Consider the following 18623-nt stretch of genomic DNA (forward strand, 5'->3'; position numbering starts at 1 on the left):
TCAAATTCTTTGTATGATGATGACTTGCAAACCTGTAACACCTTACCCCTGTCATACGCTCTGACAAAAAATTAAAGCAACGGGAATGATGTAAATACAAGAGTGGGATTGTTTTGACATCCAGTAGAAACGAAACATTAGGTATATTTTAGTAAATAGAAAATTCTCACCTTGAGGGCTACCTCGAGCTCTTCTTCTCGCATATTGTTAGGCTCGCGCCCCCCTAGAACCCCTTGAAAAGGAGCTCATAACTCGTTGATTTTTCTCATCGATCTGAAAAGGAAATTGACCATAATTATTATACGTTAAAGTACATCATTACTAAATTAAATTAATGAAATCGAAATGTAATTAAATTAACTCTCAATGGATCGAGTAAATACCAATACCTAGGTACAAACATGAAACACAATTTACGATTTATCTCTGCAATTGACGCGGTACCGTTAAGGCGTTTATCTTTATAGATGGAGTTAAAATAAGTTAATCCTCGGCGAAAAATTCCTTTCAACTATGAATGATGATTGACAGTCATCCTGATTTGACTTAAAGCTCCCGACCATTTCGCGCTCAAACACTTTCGAAATGTTGTCCCATTGAACTAACTACCGCACATCGGACGCATGAAAATATTTTGGTATGTCCATAAAGTGTAACAACGTGTTGACCTCTTTTCAAAACTTGCAAAGAATTCTTGGCTCTTAAACCAGTTTATTAATCTCGCGAAGTATAAAATAATGGGATATTGCACTCGGTAACCAGGCCCGTAGCCAGAATGAAGTAGCAGGGGTGGCCGATATTGTTGTAGGTGGAGCTTAAGAAATTTTTGATAAAGGCTTCCTCTGTAATTTTTGTAAAGGAACCATCAATCGTAATTTCCAGTGGGGGTAAGACCACAGTCTTGAGCCCCACCTGGCCACCCCCTAGCTACGGGCCTGTGACTGTAACACGAGTATAACCACCTGGTAGATAATTGAAGAAGTAAACAATCGAGTTTTCCCACATGTATTATTTGCAAAAACTACAATAATTATCTTAATTGACGCTATTGACGTCAATGATTCTGATCTAACCGTCGAAGTTGTATTAAATCGTTTTGTGCTAAAATCTAAGATCTAGCGACGGCGCGGCGCCTGTATCTAGATTCTTACCACTAGATCAAGAATTTAAATGGATTCGTTGAATTTGAATACCTATAGCTATAGAAGAAAAATTCATTGTCTGTCTTAGTAGGTTTTCTGAGGCAATATTGGTCAGACAAGAATCGAAGTGTCACACCAAGGCGCTCTGAGGCAGGAATTGAATTTGGCATCAATGTATCAATTCGACTTTCTTGAAAGAGTTGCATATGCATAAGCAGCAGCTTTTCGCTTTTTTGATCACGGACATATTTCCACCGAGGCAACACAGTACAAACAATGGACATCCGAATTTGGTCCATGATATGTACGAAAGGTCTGAAAGAAAAGCATCGATTTCCCTCGGTTATGATTCCTCATATCTCCAGAACGGAGTGACAGATGAAAGTACTCACAAAGGGGTTTATTGGAATGTCTAGCCGAGACCTCGGCCGAGACATATCTATTAGTGATGGTGATGTTAAAACTTTTAAGTGCGAATATTTGTGCCTGGACGACACGTATCTCCTATATAAATAGTTTTAAGACGGCCTTTAACTGTTTATTAAGCGGCAGAGCAAAGCGATGCAAGCTTTATAGGGGAGTCGATGGTGTCCATCTGTCCGTGAACACGGTAACTGTCAAACGCTTGGACCGATTTGGTTCAAACTTTGCACAGTTGACCTTGTTTACATGTGGCGTACATGTAAACAAGCCAATTGAAAATGGGTCAAATCCAATGACTCCGATTCAATGACCGAGGTGCTCTGCCGCTCTTATAAATGCTCTTTATGGGTTTATTAAAAACTATAACAACTCTAAGCGTACCTACATTAAATAGCAATTAATTACATTATAATTACCCTAGGTGCAGCGCTTTTTTTTACAGAAGATTGATTGAAAATGCCTTCAAATTGTTCCCGACATGTAATAATGTAACTACCGTTAAACATATTGTGCATCTAAATAGTCTAAAGCGCATCATCGACATGTATAGAAATAAATTTTAAATTCTTGGCACTATTTAGGTTGCGAAGCGGATTTATTGATTAATTATTAAATTTTAAATTACGTGCATCTAATTAAACTTGAAAAAAAGTAACGGTGACGTTCAAGTGTTTTATATTCCACATCTCTATTTTTGTCTATAAATTTTTACTGTACACTAGGTTTAAAAGGTGGCAACCATTCATCTATACGAGACAAATTTCTTCACAAATCTGCATCCGATTCCGATTGCATAACTTTTACTTTAATAATGCTGTGATTTGATTGTTGATTTGTGGCAGGATGTGTCTTGTAGATGGATTATATTAGTCGGCAACCATTCCGAGCATTCCAAGCCGGCGATTAGGTACAAACCGGCGTCGCACTAGGCCGGTGATGTGCCAAGCCAGCTACTGTAATTTTCTACCGTACTATAATAAGGTAAAGTTGCAAAAACTGCAAACTTCTTGCTTATATATATGATGACCAAAATGTACTTTCAATGAAAACTAAAAGAGTAAACCAGATTTGTGCTATTTGGAGACATGCCACACAAAAATCTCCTAAATTTTACCACCCTGAAAACCACGGTTGAATTTATTTAAAATAATTTGTATACACTACGGTGGTACGCAGGGCCCCAATTTCCAGAAAAATTGGAGATATACTTACTAAAGATAAGTATATTAATGTATCACGCGTTTGACATATTTAAAAATTCATATTTGAGATTCTCCCCCGTTAAATTCTATTAGGTTATTCATTCAGTAAAAGCTAATTCAGATTCTTACTCGGATTCTTATACCGGGTAGTGCACGGTAAGTAGGAACATAGGGATTTAACATGGGAAATTAGTTTTATGCAATATCCTACCCTCCTGCACGTTTTAGAGAAAAAACTGTAGAGTTTAAAGTTGTTCAGATTTAAAAGGTGCATACAAAACCGTTTTTACATGTTTTAAGTCTTTGGTATACTCGCAAATTTAAAAATAAATTTCAACATTTCTGTTATTAGTAGCAATTCATAAAACAACAAAAGTCTTATTGATACGAATAACAGAAATGTTGAAATTTATTTTTAAATTTGCGGGTATACCAAAAGCTTAATAAAACACGTAAAAGCAGTTTTGTATGCACCTTTTAGTTCTGAACAACTTTAACCTCTACAGTTTTTCCTGTAAAATGTACAGGAGGGCCGGATATTGCTTACCTAAAACTAATTTCCCATGTTAAATAGTATGTTCTTACTGACCGTGCACCACCCGGTGTATAGGTACTGTCTACCGATGTGGCATAAACTTTAAATTGCAATAATTTTTTATATAATAATATAAGTATAATGGGGTCATCCCGCCTTCATTTTTTATTTTTGATCCACAAAGTACATTAAAAATAAAAAGACCCGTGTGTCCTCAATTTTTATTTGCGAGTAAAATAAACTCAAAATAAATTATTGAAAAGTTGTGTTTTAGTCCGAATTTGAAACGCTTCAGACTAAATACGTCACAAACCTACAACCAATCACGTAGAAGTGAGCTGGCAACCTTACGCGAGGGTCTGACGTTTGTCACATTTGACGTTTTGAGAGGGATGTTTAACTCAGAGACTTGTTATAACTAGACCGCGCGTAACGTAGATTTTACTATAAACGCCTGTTGTCAAGATAGGATAGGCAACCAACTGTTCATCGCGGGGCAGACGTACGTTCTGCAGCTTGCTTTAGCCATGTTTATTCTAAATTTTAGTAGCAAAAAAAGATAACATATAGCTGTTAACTATTTTAATCGAATTTGTTGGTATTTTATTTGAACTAAATTGGTATATAACTGCCTTACTCTAGTCCTAATTTGATTTATATGTGTATTTTGGTGGTGAACACGTATGGGAAAATATACTCTTAAAACTAAAGATGTAAGTAGTAAGATATGATTATTTAGCGGATTTTGATTCAATATATGCCTATCCAAAAACCCAAATGGGCTGTAACTGTTATTTATTTTTCTTAGACTGCTGATAACCATTTTGTTTACAACGCGGTGTGGTGTGGATTGAATGAAAACCTGAACACATTTTCAGCAATTTGGCAAATTTTTAATGCATCGCTTGATACGTGCAACAATCCTCCACGATTTTTTCTAGTTAAAAGCTTTGAATGACTCTCTGATGCGAATATCGCATCTGCACATATGGAACATTTAACAGACTTAGCTATTTTTCTTGTAACAAAACCTGAAATATACTTAGTACCAGTAAGTACTTAGTTACGTCTATACCTAATAGGCAAATAGGTACTGCCGTTGTCTTGCTGGTAAAGGATGTCGAATAATAGTTCTACGTTATTTTAAGTGAATGGGAAAGTCGAAAACGCTCGGTATTGCATTATTTTTTAACACCTTCGTAGGTATCTTTCTAAAATCGGCTTCATTCCCCGCAAATGCACTATGGTGGGAGTAAATTTTTCTCTTCGAATGGCTCTGATCCATTGGCCCTTTAAACTTGTATCCGTTGAAAATCAGCATATTATTTAAAAATTTATCGACAGAGTACATGTTGATAAGCACAAGTTAACCTAAGTTTATTGGTTTATTATCAACAGAAATGTATCTGTTCACTAATTCGAGCTAATCACGAGAATGATTAATGAACGGAACATCTAAAATAACGGCTTATTTCATTGTATTGCATATCATCTCAGCGAATTTTGCCCCGCGGTGCATTGTGTGTTGCATACTGTGTCGACAACACCTTAGATACGTTAAGCGCAGTCTAGTTATAGCAAGTCTCTGATGTTTAACTGCATCTACACAGCCGTCTATAATTACAAGCCGTGCTGAGAATTATGGCAACACTGCATGGTAGGCCGATTTCCTAATTCAACTTGACAGATTTCAGGTGTATTTTATACGTGTTTTGGGTGTAATATTCATATTTACCTGTTTTAACAGAGCGAGAATGCGACAATTTGTGTTACTCCGTATGGAATGAACAGAAATTATTATTCAGGTAAGTTGCTAAACGAAATATATCGATTTGTTGTCTTAACCTCTAAAGCAGGCTACTTGTTACTGGACCCTTTACAAGCACTTGTATTTGTTCAAAGTACCTGTACAAGCTCAAATATGACCTACACACTACGTGGTACGTAAGTACGGTAAGTGTTTATCGTGAAAAAATGCAATTAGTTTGTATTTCAGGTATTCTAGCACGGACATGTCAAATCGATTTTCTGAAGGAACCTTTCAACTTATTCCCAAGAGTTCATGGTACGGGAATTTGAAGTCTACGGGGCTCCCCTCTTTAAAAGCTTCGTACCTAGACCCACTGGAGTAGCGACTGGCTTAAAATCTGCCATTCTGAATCGCACCTGGTGGTTGATAAAACCTCGCTGATGCACAGCGATTTACTATCCTTTTGCCGAAATTAAGTGCTCAAGCGTGTGCTTCACCTCCACCTCTTTCGACAGAAGTTCGCCAATTTCGGAGATCTCGATGGAAAACACATTATGATGCAGTTACCAATTTACAGCGTTCCGAATTTTAAAGTCAAATAAAAATGTTATTATCCATTTTTGTAAATAAATAATATATATGCACAATTGTAAGCTGCCTAAGTATCTTTCTTCTACATTAAAACCGCCAAGGCGAAACATAGGAGAGAGGAAAAATGCCATTTTTCAAGAGCAACAAGACGCCATTAAAACTTACATCGGCCCACCGATTGACTTTCGAACAACGTTGCCAAACTTCTCAGCATGGCTTGTAATTATAGACGGCTGTGGCATCTAGCACGAAAGTGACAAGTGCCTGTGACAGATGACGCAAGTTATAAATGCCATTCTCCTGCAATATTGCCAAGTCGTTATGTCATCTGAATGGTTCTAGGAGCTGATTGGTCGGCTTATTACGTCACAGAGCCCGCCACAATCATATCGTTTTGAATAAACCTTTAAAACCGCACATGTTCATTATTTTTTTGCTAATCAGCCTCTATTTTTAAATAAACTTTTATTGTCCAAAAAAATGTTTTATGGTTTCAGGTACACGCTTATTAAATTAGAACTGCGGAATTCAACTATACTGTAAACTCCCATTTTATATAAATCCATGATGGTGAGGTATTATGGAACAGGCTTTTCTATAATATACGAAAGACGTATTGCATGTTCAGGATTTCAGCCTCCACAATACAAAACAAAAAAAGGTGAGACCTCCTACAATATAGATATTCCCAATCTGTTGAACTTTAGCGCCTTGAATTAATATATTCAGAACACCATACTCTTTCGTTGCGGTTGTGGAACAATTCAATGTCAGAAACCTTTAACTTTTAAGGCATTCAGAAATTAGCATACAAGTACCTACCTACTTCGTTTTTATTTGCACAGTACAGGTAATAAAATGACGTACACCTAGCAATCGCCAGATATACTGTAAATGCCTGTTGTTAAATCCAATTCCGGAGATATGGTCCTTCAAAAATGTAGGTACGTACTACGTATATGTATTACCATTTTTGAAATGCTCGGTTATCAAACTTTTAATAATTAATCTCTATAGGTAAGTACACCTTTATGAAGGCATATAGCGGAACTATAGCATAATTGCCGCAGTTTACAGGAAATAGTGCTTTTGGTCTTGCACCTGAATCGTAGCAGTAAAAGAACAAGATTTTTATAAAACTAAACACTAAACTTACTGAATACATTTTAGTTTCTAATATGCTGGGCCCATATCCGGTTCATTTTACCCACATTATTCATATGCACATCTCAAATTAAACAACATTCAATTCGAATTTAGTTCGGCACTATTACAGGTCAACAAAAAGAAGCTAACGTAAACTAACACGTCAACGAAACAGTAAAGCCGAACTAAGACTATAGTACCTACTGCAACATGCTCACCTGCCCATTCTTTCCCACCTGTTATTAAGCACTGCAGTGGCGTGCAATCGATAAGCCACTGTTTAAATGAAATTTTTTCCGTTTTTTTAATTACCATTCGATTGAAAAAAGGCGGGAATTGAGTTTTTTCCCGGTCATTCGGTCTGCTATGGCGGACAATAATTTAGTGTAGTTATTTATACCATTTTAATTACATGGTAGTAAATTCACCCACATCCCAAAATGTTCCAACCACTGTGTCTCGAATATTCAAATTACCGATTTTCTTTCTAAACGTCGATGATTAATTATTAAATATGCTCAATAACATTAAGTTCGACATTAATAAATCGCCTACCAAATTGCTAGTAAAGGTGGTCGCATTCTCGGATTTTATACGCACAAAGGGAAGAATTTTAATTTTTAGTGCCCCTCGTTCCAGATGGCTTAGTTACAAATCGGAGCAAACAGAAAAAATCATGAGTTGAGGGCTCATTATCTTACTGACCCTTCACAAGGTTTTTTTAGTTGACTTTGAACATAGATTTTACAAATTCACAATCGTCAAAATAGTGACCGTTTTCGTGAAGAAAGTACGAAACTTGGCACACATGAATACTAACTCGATACGGAAATCAGGTAACGCCAGCTTCACGGCAGCGACACCTAAAATCAGTTACCTATCAGATACTGCACGTTTTGATTGTGAAGGAAAGAAAGACCAATAAATTATATTGCACTATAGTAGTACTTACCTACACGACAAAAGTGAGATAGGTACATACTTCCAAGGAACCATAAATTAATGTTCAAAGCATTTTTGTCAATCGACTCAGTGGCATTTTAAAACAATCTCCCAGTTCAATTTTATGATTTTTTATATAAAATTATCATTTGAAAAATCTTTGTGGCTAGTTTTTATTGTCGATTATTCGAACATCAAGTGAGTAAAATCGCCATGTTCACTTGGTATGTATTTACGTAGACATAACTAAATTTATTTGTAATTACCTACAGTTCAAAGACCGTTATATACACATGTTACCTATTTTTATACGAAGTTATTTCGGGACTATTTTTTCAATTACTCCTCGTGAACATAATGCTCAAAATTGAAGCGTGGCTATATAAACAACAATAGCACCTACCTACGATTTTAGCTTCAAGATGTACAATTTTTTTATATGTAGCACCACAGTCCGCATGTATAATAAATCACCTTCAAATATATCTACTGGTCCTCGATTTTTTCAAAATCTTGTTCTTGAATAGAAACGTCGTTAAGGAAGTCCTTTAAAGAACTCATTAAGTATATATAATTGTTAGCCTTAAAAAGCACCATTACGTAAATATGACAGTGATAAATATTTAAATTTGTTGATAAAATACCTACTCAAACAGTGGAACAATTAATGACTATAGTGCGGATATATGAAAAATTACAGTTTCGAGTACAGAATCATCACTAGCGCATTGCTACATATTAATTATTTGGGCTTTACGTTTAATGCGTTCTCCGTTATACTAAGTATAAAATTCATAATTATGTAGGTACTTACGCAAATTCGTATTTTTCGGCAAGTTGATCGACCTAATGTTCGCTGACGCCCACCAATACACGAGTAATCTTCGTACTTAGTTTTTTCATCTTTGTTCATTTTTAAAGCATTGAATATGTGTTTTGGTTGAAATATCGAGGAGCTCATCTCATCGACATAGAGATAAGCTACTCTTCCGGCCAAAACGTCTCTTCTCGCCTCTATAGGGTACACAACGTGTATGCCCTTTGTATAGGCCAATACTGGTAAATTAGTAATTGTACTGTCAACTGGAGAAACCTCAGCAGAAGTGATCGGAATTCCCAAAAACGGTGGTTCTGGGTCAGGATCTGGCACGGGTTCCATTTCTGGTTGAGGTTGCAGTTCGGGTTGAGGTTCCGGTTCCTGTTGAATAGGTGGTGGCGGTTGCGGCGGCGAGCCCATGATAATGGGAGCTTCTCTCATCTTTGGTTTTAGATAAACCGGTTTAAACAACATTACCTTATATTAATTTCAGCAAAGCTTTCAAGCACATTGAATTTTCTGAAATTTTGAGAAATAAGCTACTCTTTGATGGAATCTCTAATAAGTGAATCGCAACTTAAGGTTATGGTCAAGATACCTTTCAATGTAATGAATGTGGGTTGGTTTATCTATTTTTGTATTGCAATTCACTGCGTTTCCTGAAAGTCTGCCCGAAAATAATTATGGTATTGTGTACCTAAGTGCCAGAATAATGTCAGTTTACTATATTTATTATAAATTGTTATCGATTTTGCGAGGAAATATTTGTGAGATTCAAAATATTATACCTACTAACGAGTATATATACAAGTCATACCTATGACCGCTCGTTCCATTTAAAAATTGATGCATAACGTTTGACTCTTCTAGATAATATAATCCAATCAAATAATGGGGAGCTAAAATGGGATCTACCTTGCATTAAATCGGGGAGTTTTGAAATTTGGCATTTTCGTTCAGTTTTACGTCCTGAACAATACATTATTAAGTTTGCGACATCGTATACTGTCTTGGGAAGCGTCGCCATTTTAATAAAATGACGGCGTAAATCATTTTTTTGGGATTATCTCCTTTTCGGTTGCTTCCATCCAAAAACTACCTATTACAAAACTGGTAGAGGACTAAATTCTCTATAAGTGTTGTCTGAAACAAAGGGGAGCGTACCTCTTAAAATTGCAAAAACGGCGCCCTTTTCACAAGAAATTGCACTTATTATTTACGAATTATCTACTAGTAATCAATTATACTCATTTCCATGCCCAAACAAACAAAGGGATGGACCCACGGTGGAATAAAACCATCACATAAGGGGAATTTTAATGTGTCTTTAGTTTCAATTTTTTTCAAAAAACGCATAATAGTATATATTTTGGTGCGGAATTAGCTTCTCTGGATATTTTAAGTTAAACAAAGCACTTATTTAAAGAGCTCTATTCCCCGCGTATAATACGATTTCCACATACTTGACTTACAATCATAAATAATAAATTTGATGTCAAAAGTAAAAGAAGACTTTTTGTTTTAAGAAATTCGATTGCATCACAGATTTTATCGGTATTGGCGGAGGTTTTCATTTTCCAATTTTCCGTCTTTATTATGAAAAAATGTTAAACTAATACCGTCGATTAACGTAAAAAAGTTTGTGTGTGGGGGGGGGGGGCTTAATTGATGATCATACCATGGGACGAAAACAGGGAAGGCGACGTGGTTATCTGCTTCACGAAAGGCGAGCGCTAAAATAAAAGGGATGTTCCTCGCAGAATAGTCGTCTCTATAGGAATTTGCACTCTGAATACTCGATCTCTCAAGTCCAGGAATAGGAAATTCACCCAATGAACATCTGCCCCGATAAAATGATCTACTAGAAATTACCACCAAAACAGTTGAATCTTTCAAAACCCAAGATCTTACCCTAAGCCATGGTCATTGCTTAGAAGGCATTTAGTTTATTACATATAATCATAACAGTGCGTTGCCATTTTTCAATCCAATTTGAGTAACACGAGATGATAGTTGGAAGGTCAATCTGATTTTATGAGATGAGATGATTTTATGGTGGATTGACGTTGCCAGAGGAGTTTTCCACTATAAACCAAAGTTTCGATCAAATAGGAGGTGATCTCGTTGAGAATTGCACGTGTTAACGTTGTGGGCGTATCTGTATAGTTGGGTGTTCCAAATGTATGTAAAACAGTCATAATTTGAGAAAATGTTTACTTAAGTTGCGATTCTGTTGCAAATTATATTACGGCAAATATTCATAATTAAAAATCGAAATGAAAAATTACATTAGAGCATTTACAAAATTTTCACTTCAAATTGATGGATACGAGTAATTAGTATTGAGAAGAATCGTTCGAATAAATTCCATGCAGGAAACACCACACGTATTTAATGAAATGAGATGGTTGAGCTAAAATAACTCTTAAAAGGTTAAAAAATAATCGAAATAGTTATTTAGGACGTCAAATGAGACCGTTGAACTCAACCTGCGTTAATCTTAAAACAGAACACACTTAATAAAATTATTTATATTCACTACCCAACTAAAACGAAGTTAAGACGTAAGTTAAGTATTACACTTTTGAATTGATACTAGAGCTGTTAAGGTGCGTGGTGATAAAATCGGAACCCCACTGATTTTGAAGGTTACAACCGCATAACCATTCTGTTTGTATTGTTGTTATCGAAATAGTAACTCAATTAATTGTGTTGCAATCCTTAGCTAATGTAATTGAAGTAGGTGACTTACAGCTTGAAATAGCTTTTGGGCATGTCGACGTGTGAAATTCTTATTCTTTATTTTCGGAGATCATTGCTAATTTACAGGTCCAAATAGTTTTGGCTGTTGTTGTTGTGTTGATTGTTTTCAATAGATTTGTTTGTTCCAAGGAATACTTTGCGAACCATTCGACTACCCCTTTCCCACAAACTTAGAAAATTTTTAAATGATACTTTATTACCAGTCAATTGGGAAAATACCGTTCTGGCAGGCATCTCGCGATTGCGTCATCCTCCTTTAAATGTTTGAAGTTTACAATATATTTCTTATGACAACAATTCCATGACTGTTAGTGATTGAAACATTCGTTTATTGTCTTAGATAGGTAGTCACCATCAACACGATCATGGAATTATTACTATAAGAAATTGCGCTGTATTGTGTTTACTTGGTAGTGGCAAAACTATTGGTCAAATTTCAAGAAAAATGCAACATACTTAATATTAATTTTGAAACATGCCGGGAAAACAGGATTTACTTTTTCTGTCACCAGAACAAGATGTGTCCACTTCTAGGCTACGTACATCACATTACCGATTTTGTAGTTCAATGGTAGTGTATTGGGCTATAAATCCGAAGGTCGGGTATTCCAACCTGGGTTGAGGTAAAAATTTTTCATCTGTGACAAAGATGGGAATTTTCTTAGACTAGTTTTCCTAATTCGTAAGGTAAATACCGGAGTAGTATAGAACAACTTAAGGTTAAGACCTTCTGCAGAGGGACCTCTAAAAAGCGTTGTGTAGGTCGCTCAGTAATTGGGCGCAAGTCTGTTGAGGGCCCAGAACAAGAGAGGGATAATAAATAAATTACAACCCCCTACTGTTCATTAATGGACCGGTCTAATGCACGTTTTACATTCAAAAAAGCATCTCAGGAAATAATTCGTGGGGGGCCTCTTTTAGATAGCGAAATGGCCGTCTGGCACACCTTCAAGGTATAGGCTACCTACTGCAAAAAATTCCAATACTCTAGCACCAATCCCCTAGAAGTAGTTCGAAACGGCAGAAGTGGGTCCGGAGTCCGGACGGACGGACGGACAAAACGCAAACAATAGCAACATTTTTTTCATTCTTAAAAAATGCGCTAAAAATAATAAGCGTTCCAGTTCTCAATAAGTTTCCATTTCTGAAGGAATTACGGTTTCGGTTCGGTTTTCGATCCTGAAAAAAATACCAGTTTCGATCTTATTTTCGGTTCTTTTTCGATCCGGTCAGGGTCCCTGGTTGCAGTTCAGACAGACGAGCTCTACAGTTGTTGGAAGATATATGACACAATGGGGGTATTGGTGTTAATACCCCCTGAAAATCAACGGCCGTATTTGTGCTAAAATAAAGTTTAGTTTAGTTTAGTTTTATTTATCCCCATACCGATTACAAAGTAATATTGGATTGTCACAGCATCAGATAAGGTATAAAATTACAAACAGGCAATATAAATTGAACTAACAATATAAATTACAATAATTCGCCGTCGCGCAGGCCTTGGAGGTATTCGTTCACTCGATAGTATCACAGATTTAATAGTATTTAAATCTGTGGTAGTATGGATTATTAACGAAGAATATTCTAGCTTGAGTTTTAAATTTATTTGTAGATGTAAGTGTTCGCAGTTCTTGTGGGAGATGGTAGAATAGCTTGATCGCCATATACCTGGGAGAATCCTCAAATAGTGTAGTGCTATGTCCTGGGACGCTGGGATTGTGGCCATATCTGGTTTGTATGCCATAGCTAAGGTCCTGATTGGTCGTAAATTGGGATTTATTTTCAAGTATATATGATACACACTTGTATATATATAATGAATATACGGTCATGACTTTCATTTTCTTGAACAGAGGCCGACAGTGATCGTAGGCGCCTACATTGCACATACGTCGGATAATATTTTTCTGCAGTTTGAGTGCTCGCTGCGTGGCGGAGGCATGGCCCCAGATGGTAATGGCATAGGTTAGATGGCTATGTACGTGTGCGAAATAATATTTCAAGAGAGTTGGTTGGTTTATTTTGTCACGTATACATAGAATTGCATAGCTGGCCGTGCGTAGTTTCTTGCAAAGGGATGATATGTGTGGCACCCAGTTGAGGTGTTCGTTTAACGTCACGCCGAGGAACCTTTCACATGATCGTTGTAGCAGAGCTTCGTTTTTCATGTGGATTAAGGGGGTCGGGTGGTTGTGGGGGGTACAAGAATGTGCATTGCGGAAATACACAAAGCAAGTTTTACTGTCGTTTAATTTTAGTCGGTTGGCTGTGCACCATTTGGCCATTTCGTCAATCGCCAGATTTGTATTGTCGACCAGAGTGGCAAAATTGTCGTGTGATATGATTAATGATGTATCATCGGCATATTTGCATAGGGCAACATTTAGATTACTGGGCGAGAGATCCATGTCGTTTACAAAAATGTTAAAGAGTAATGGTGCTAGCGTCGTACCTTGAGGGGTGCCTAGCGAGACCTTGTATGTTGGTGATGCAAACTTGGCATTTTTTATAGTGCCGTCCGAGCCGACTAGTTCAACGAATTGCGACCTTTCATCTAGGAAAAACCGGATCCAGTGATGGGCATTCCCAGTGATCCCGTATAGTTCTAGTTTGTTTGATAGGAGCTGATGGTTGATAACGTCAAATGCCTTGGACATGTCAAAATAAACACCTATTGTGTGCCGCTTTTTATCTAGGGCGTCGTGAATTGAGTTGATGGAGTTAAACAGACCGCTGGTCGTAGATTTGCCTTTGACAAAGCCATGTTGCGATGGATAGAGGAGATTGAATTTTTCGAAGTAGCTGACCAATCGCGAGACCATGCATTTTTCCAGTATTTTCGAAAAGGCGGAGACAATTGATATAGGTCGGTAATTGGTTACATCTTGTCGTTCTCCCTTTTTGTAGTTAAAAGTGGCACTACAAAAACTCAAAGTGGCGCTAGCTATACTACTTTTACCAATATTCGAAAATTAAAGGGTGGCATGAAACTGAAACTTTATAGCTTCAACTATCGGGAAATCAAATAGTCACATAAAAAAGTTATGGGCTTACGTAGACGTGGCTATAAGATTTATGTATTTATTATCCCTCTCTTGTTCAGTGCCCTCAATAGGGCTTCGCCCAATTACAGAGTGACCCGCATAATGCTTTTTAGACAAGGCCAAGGACAGTATCATGGATGAAGTTTTGCAATAAAATATATGCCCCATAAAAGTACCCAAAAACAGTGGTAGGTACTGTTTTCAACGAGTCACCCTATATTATGCTAGTACCAGATCAGAAAAGAAAGGCGCAAAATACCTATACGTTGTGCAAACGTTGTTCAAACCCAACTTACTTATCCTTCGTACCTATTAAAGGAAAAGTTTTTACTATAAAACCTACTATTATCAATTAAACTTTCATAATTATTCAGTAAATGCATAAATAAATGATAATATCTTTATTATTTCGTGCCATGCTCACAATTTCATTAATGGTGTAGCACTGCTAAACGGTATTCGGTTATGACCCAAAATGATGCAAAATATTGGCAAAACTTTCGCTTATAATTTAATGCGCCTCTGCATAATGTTCTATAAACCTAAATCTAAGTGCCTGTAGTTTATTTTATGTAGCGTACCTAAGAAACACATTCAAACACGAAGGTCCGTAGATATTACACTCTTTTTTAAAAGCAGACCTGGACATGGATAAATCGTCGCAATCCGTAAACTGGAGTCAGTTTCATTGTAGGTATTAGCATAGACAAATCTATGGTATTAGTAACTTTGATCTGTAAAGTTTTTGCCATTGCTCCTAATGGACCAGTGCCTATAAATGGTAACACCTGAAAATGATTGCTTGCGAATTACAATAGCAGGTGACTCTTATGATCTTTACGCATAGATTATCTCAAATGAAGGAATGAAATGAAAGCAAACATCTAAGTCAAATTTTCAACTTACCGATTTTAGATTTGAAAATGAAGGTCCACGGTAATAAAACTGTACGTAAACATTATGTGTATGATTTTCTTCCAAACGTTTAAGTTACCTACTAAACTACTGCACATTCTTCTCATCACTAACACAAACTGAGTCGGTCAGCACAGGGGGGAAGTTTAATACAAAAATCACAAAAAAAGAGACAAAACACACTTTAGACTCATGCAGCCATTCTACGATTATTGTTAGAAAAATCAGATAACCTACGAACGCGATTTCTTACGTCAACTTTTCCTAATTTAGGTACTTCCGCCCATTTCTGATTTTTACTTTTATCGCCAGGCGACGAGTAACTATCTTCCTTGCTGGGAAACTTTCCGTTATTAAACTTCTGCAACGCTTTCATGTTGCTAATACCGTCTTCGTCAACTAATATGTACGGTATTCTTCCCTCCAACACATCGCTTGAAAGTTCTTCCGGGAGGATGATCTGTCGTCCGTTTCTACTAACCATTACCGGAAACGCAATTCGACATTTCTGGATTAAATAATCTTCAAGGGCGACGGGATTATTGCCTTCGATGAGTTTGACGGGTATCTGGTTAGAGCTTTTCAAAAGGCTAGCGTTGGACACCAGCGCAGCACTTTCCCGTATTAATTGCCGTATTCTTGGGTTCTTTTTACCAAACTCCGGATTTTTCTTCAGTTCCTTTAACGCAGCAGTTTGTCCGTGATCGTATTTAGCTAAATTCCTAATCAGAATTATTCGTTTTAGAAACGACAGGCAAGCCCTACCGTTCGTAATCATGGATTTAGAATTTAGTGGCAGTTTCGACAAATCGTGGACCAAGGCGTCTAAACTTAGCACTTGTGCAAAGCTGACGGCTTCCCCGATAAAATCTCGAATGTCATTCTGTTCAGAGATTTTGATGAATTCGTTGAGATTATCATCAGTTGCTTCTTTAACAGCTCTCACTACGGCGTCTTCTAAGGCCGTCGTGGCGCTAGTTTCTGTTTTTGCAAAGTTTGCCTCCGGTTTAACACATTCAATAACCTTCTTTATTAAATTAACGTTATTCTTAGCAATTTTCTTAAACGCGGGCCCTATAAGATCCCCCTCCTTATCTAAAACATCCTTCAATTTTTCCACGACTTTAAGTTCATCTTTGATTTCCTTTTCGTTGTCCGTTACGACAGATTTCAATGTTTTTACCTTGTTCTTTCGACGTTTTTGACATAACTCTTTTAGGCACTGAACGCAGAGCTCATTGCGATCCATTGCATCCTCCATTGTCCCACACAATTCCCCAACTAATTTCTCATGATCTTGAAGAGCCAATGTTAACACCGTACCTATTGCTTTTAGCGCCGACACTTCATCCTGCGGTCTATTTTTAAAAACATTATATGCAGCTACCAAAGCTGTCTTTAAAGTTATTTTTAATTTCTCGTAAAGTTTACTTCGCCCGTTATTAAAATCGTCGTTAATTATGTTAGGATTATTTATATTCTCAATGTTAATGCTATTTTTATCCGGAAACGTAAGAACGCGACGAGACATTGTCAAGAGTATCTCCGATATAATGTTTACATCCTTCGGGTGGTCAGTAATTTGTCTTGCGATGTCTAATGCGTCCTCCATCGATGCAGTTGATATGGGATCGATTTCTTTTACCACCGTCAAGTTACGCAATTCTTCTAGTCTTTCTTTAACTTCTTCGGTCTTTGTTTCTATATTTACAATTAATTCGGTAATTTTTTCGTCGATTGCTTTGAGCCACGCGCGTTCCTCTTCCAGTTGTTCTTGATACACTTGAATGCGAGGGTCGACGGAGTTTTTGTATTCTTCAATAATTTTCTCAAGTGTGAGCTCTTCTGGTATCGTTTCAGTGGTGTTCGCCTCGTTTACAATTGCTTCGTCAAGGGTATGGACCGTATCTGTTTCTAATGCAGGCGAAACGTCTTCATCGTCGTCAACCTCTTCATATTCGGAATACTCTTCTTCTTCGTACGTGTCGGCCTCTTCAACGTTGTATACGCACCCTGGAGGGACAATTTTACGTACTTTAACGACACGCCTTAATTTCTTTTTAGGCTTAGAAAGTCCTTCTAAAAATTCTTCATCATCGTAATAATATTCCTCGTAATTGTCCTCGGGGTTTTGGTTAAGCGTTTTAATTACTTTTCGCACTGGAACTTTGCGTGGTTTATACTTAACGCGTTCCTCGTGAGTGACCGTAAAAGATAAATGCCCCGACTCGGTTATCGTACAGTCAATCGGGGCAAACATGGGATTTTTGTTATCAGTATCTCCCACTATTAACCCTCTAATGAGCATAGGCTCTTCGCCAAGTGATATTGTAATACCTGGCGCGTACTCCACTCCAAACTCATTTTCTACTGTTTGTCCTGGAACAAAAATTTCTCCGTCTTCGCTTTTAACAAATTGTCCGGGTACAAAGCACTCCTTCCCACTGGACAACGTTAATTTGACCCCACTAATCGTCTTTTTTTCTTCTTCGCCACCAGATTTCGTCTCGTATTCGTGAGAAGTTGCAGCTGCCATCGCATTTATTATTTCTGGAATTTCGGCGAGTGTTGGTAGCGTAGCCATGATTTCATTTCCTTCATCCAACAGAAGTTTTGCGTCAAATTTGGTTTTCTTAAAATCAACTTCCATTCCGATATGATACTCGACAATTGGCTCCTCGATGTATTGAACGATCCTCTTCGCTTGCTTTTCGTACTTTTTCCAGTCCATGTTTGCGGTGGCATCTTTCAACATTGCATTCCACTCCTTCGTACCTTCAATCGGTAATCGCTTTTTGCGCTGCATTAGGCGTGTTAATTCCTTCTCCCACTGTTCTTCTTTCCTGTCCAAGTCTTCAAAAATTTTAGCTATACTCATTGTTAATTTACCGTGGTGATGAAATCGTTCGTCTTCTCTAGTGGTCGCACCCTCTCCCTTTAACAACGTTTCGTTGCCCTTATAGGGACGAATCTCCACGGGGACCTTTTTGAAATCTTTCAATTTTACTAAAATTTTATCGGTACCTTGCGACATTAACACGTCGATAATTTCTCCGTCTCGTATTGCAAATTCCAGAGAAGCATCTATTACTAAATTATAATTTTTGTCGTCCACCGTATAAACAAATGCCCCCTTACCTTTCCTCCCATTCAGTATGTTGCAAAGATTTCGGTGGCTTTCATTATTATCGGGATCTAATAACGGCATCATATACGTATATTCCTCCATAAACACATGCTTAACTTTTCCGTAGTTTTTGTGTTTTTTATTCCTTTTTTTAGTGTGGTTCAAAAGTGTAGGTATGTAGTGTTGTATTTTTGAACCCAAAAGCCACTTACCGGTAATACGAAAT

The 18623-nt window shown here is 37.2% G+C and overlaps 1 protein-coding gene across 3 annotated transcripts; it reads right to left on the reverse strand.

Moving 5' to 3' along the window:
* Window positions 1–171: 171 nt before the first annotated feature.
* Window positions 172–18603, reverse strand: LOC116158576. 3 transcript variants are annotated; one of them, XM_031471373.1, is made up of 3 exons: window positions 15524–18603; window positions 8546–8989; window positions 172–273 (listed from the first exon to the last, which is right to left on the reverse strand). In XM_031471373.1, exons 1-3 carry the CDS (start codon window positions 18497–18499, stop codon window positions 208–210), a joined length of 3486 nt encoding a protein of 1161 aa, XP_031327233.1. In that variant the 5' UTR covers window positions 18500–18603; the 3' UTR covers window positions 172–207. The 3 variants fall into 3 exon arrangements, 2 of the variants coding, with proteins under 2 accessions (XP_031327233.1, XP_031327234.1); XR_004142766.1 differs by lacking the exon at window positions 172–273 and having other exon boundaries at window positions 8857–8989; window positions 15262–18603; XM_031471374.1 differs by lacking the exon at window positions 172–273 and having other exon boundaries at window positions 8905–9067.
* Window positions 18604–18623: the final 20 nt, after the last annotated feature.

The sequence above is a fragment of the Photinus pyralis genome, unplaced genomic scaffold, assembly GCF_008802855.1.
Source record: "Photinus pyralis isolate 1611_PpyrPB1 unplaced genomic scaffold, Ppyr1.3 Ppyr1.4_LG1, whole genome shotgun sequence".
In the NCBI taxonomy this organism is placed as follows: Eukaryota; Metazoa; Arthropoda; class Insecta; order Coleoptera; family Lampyridae; genus Photinus; species Photinus pyralis.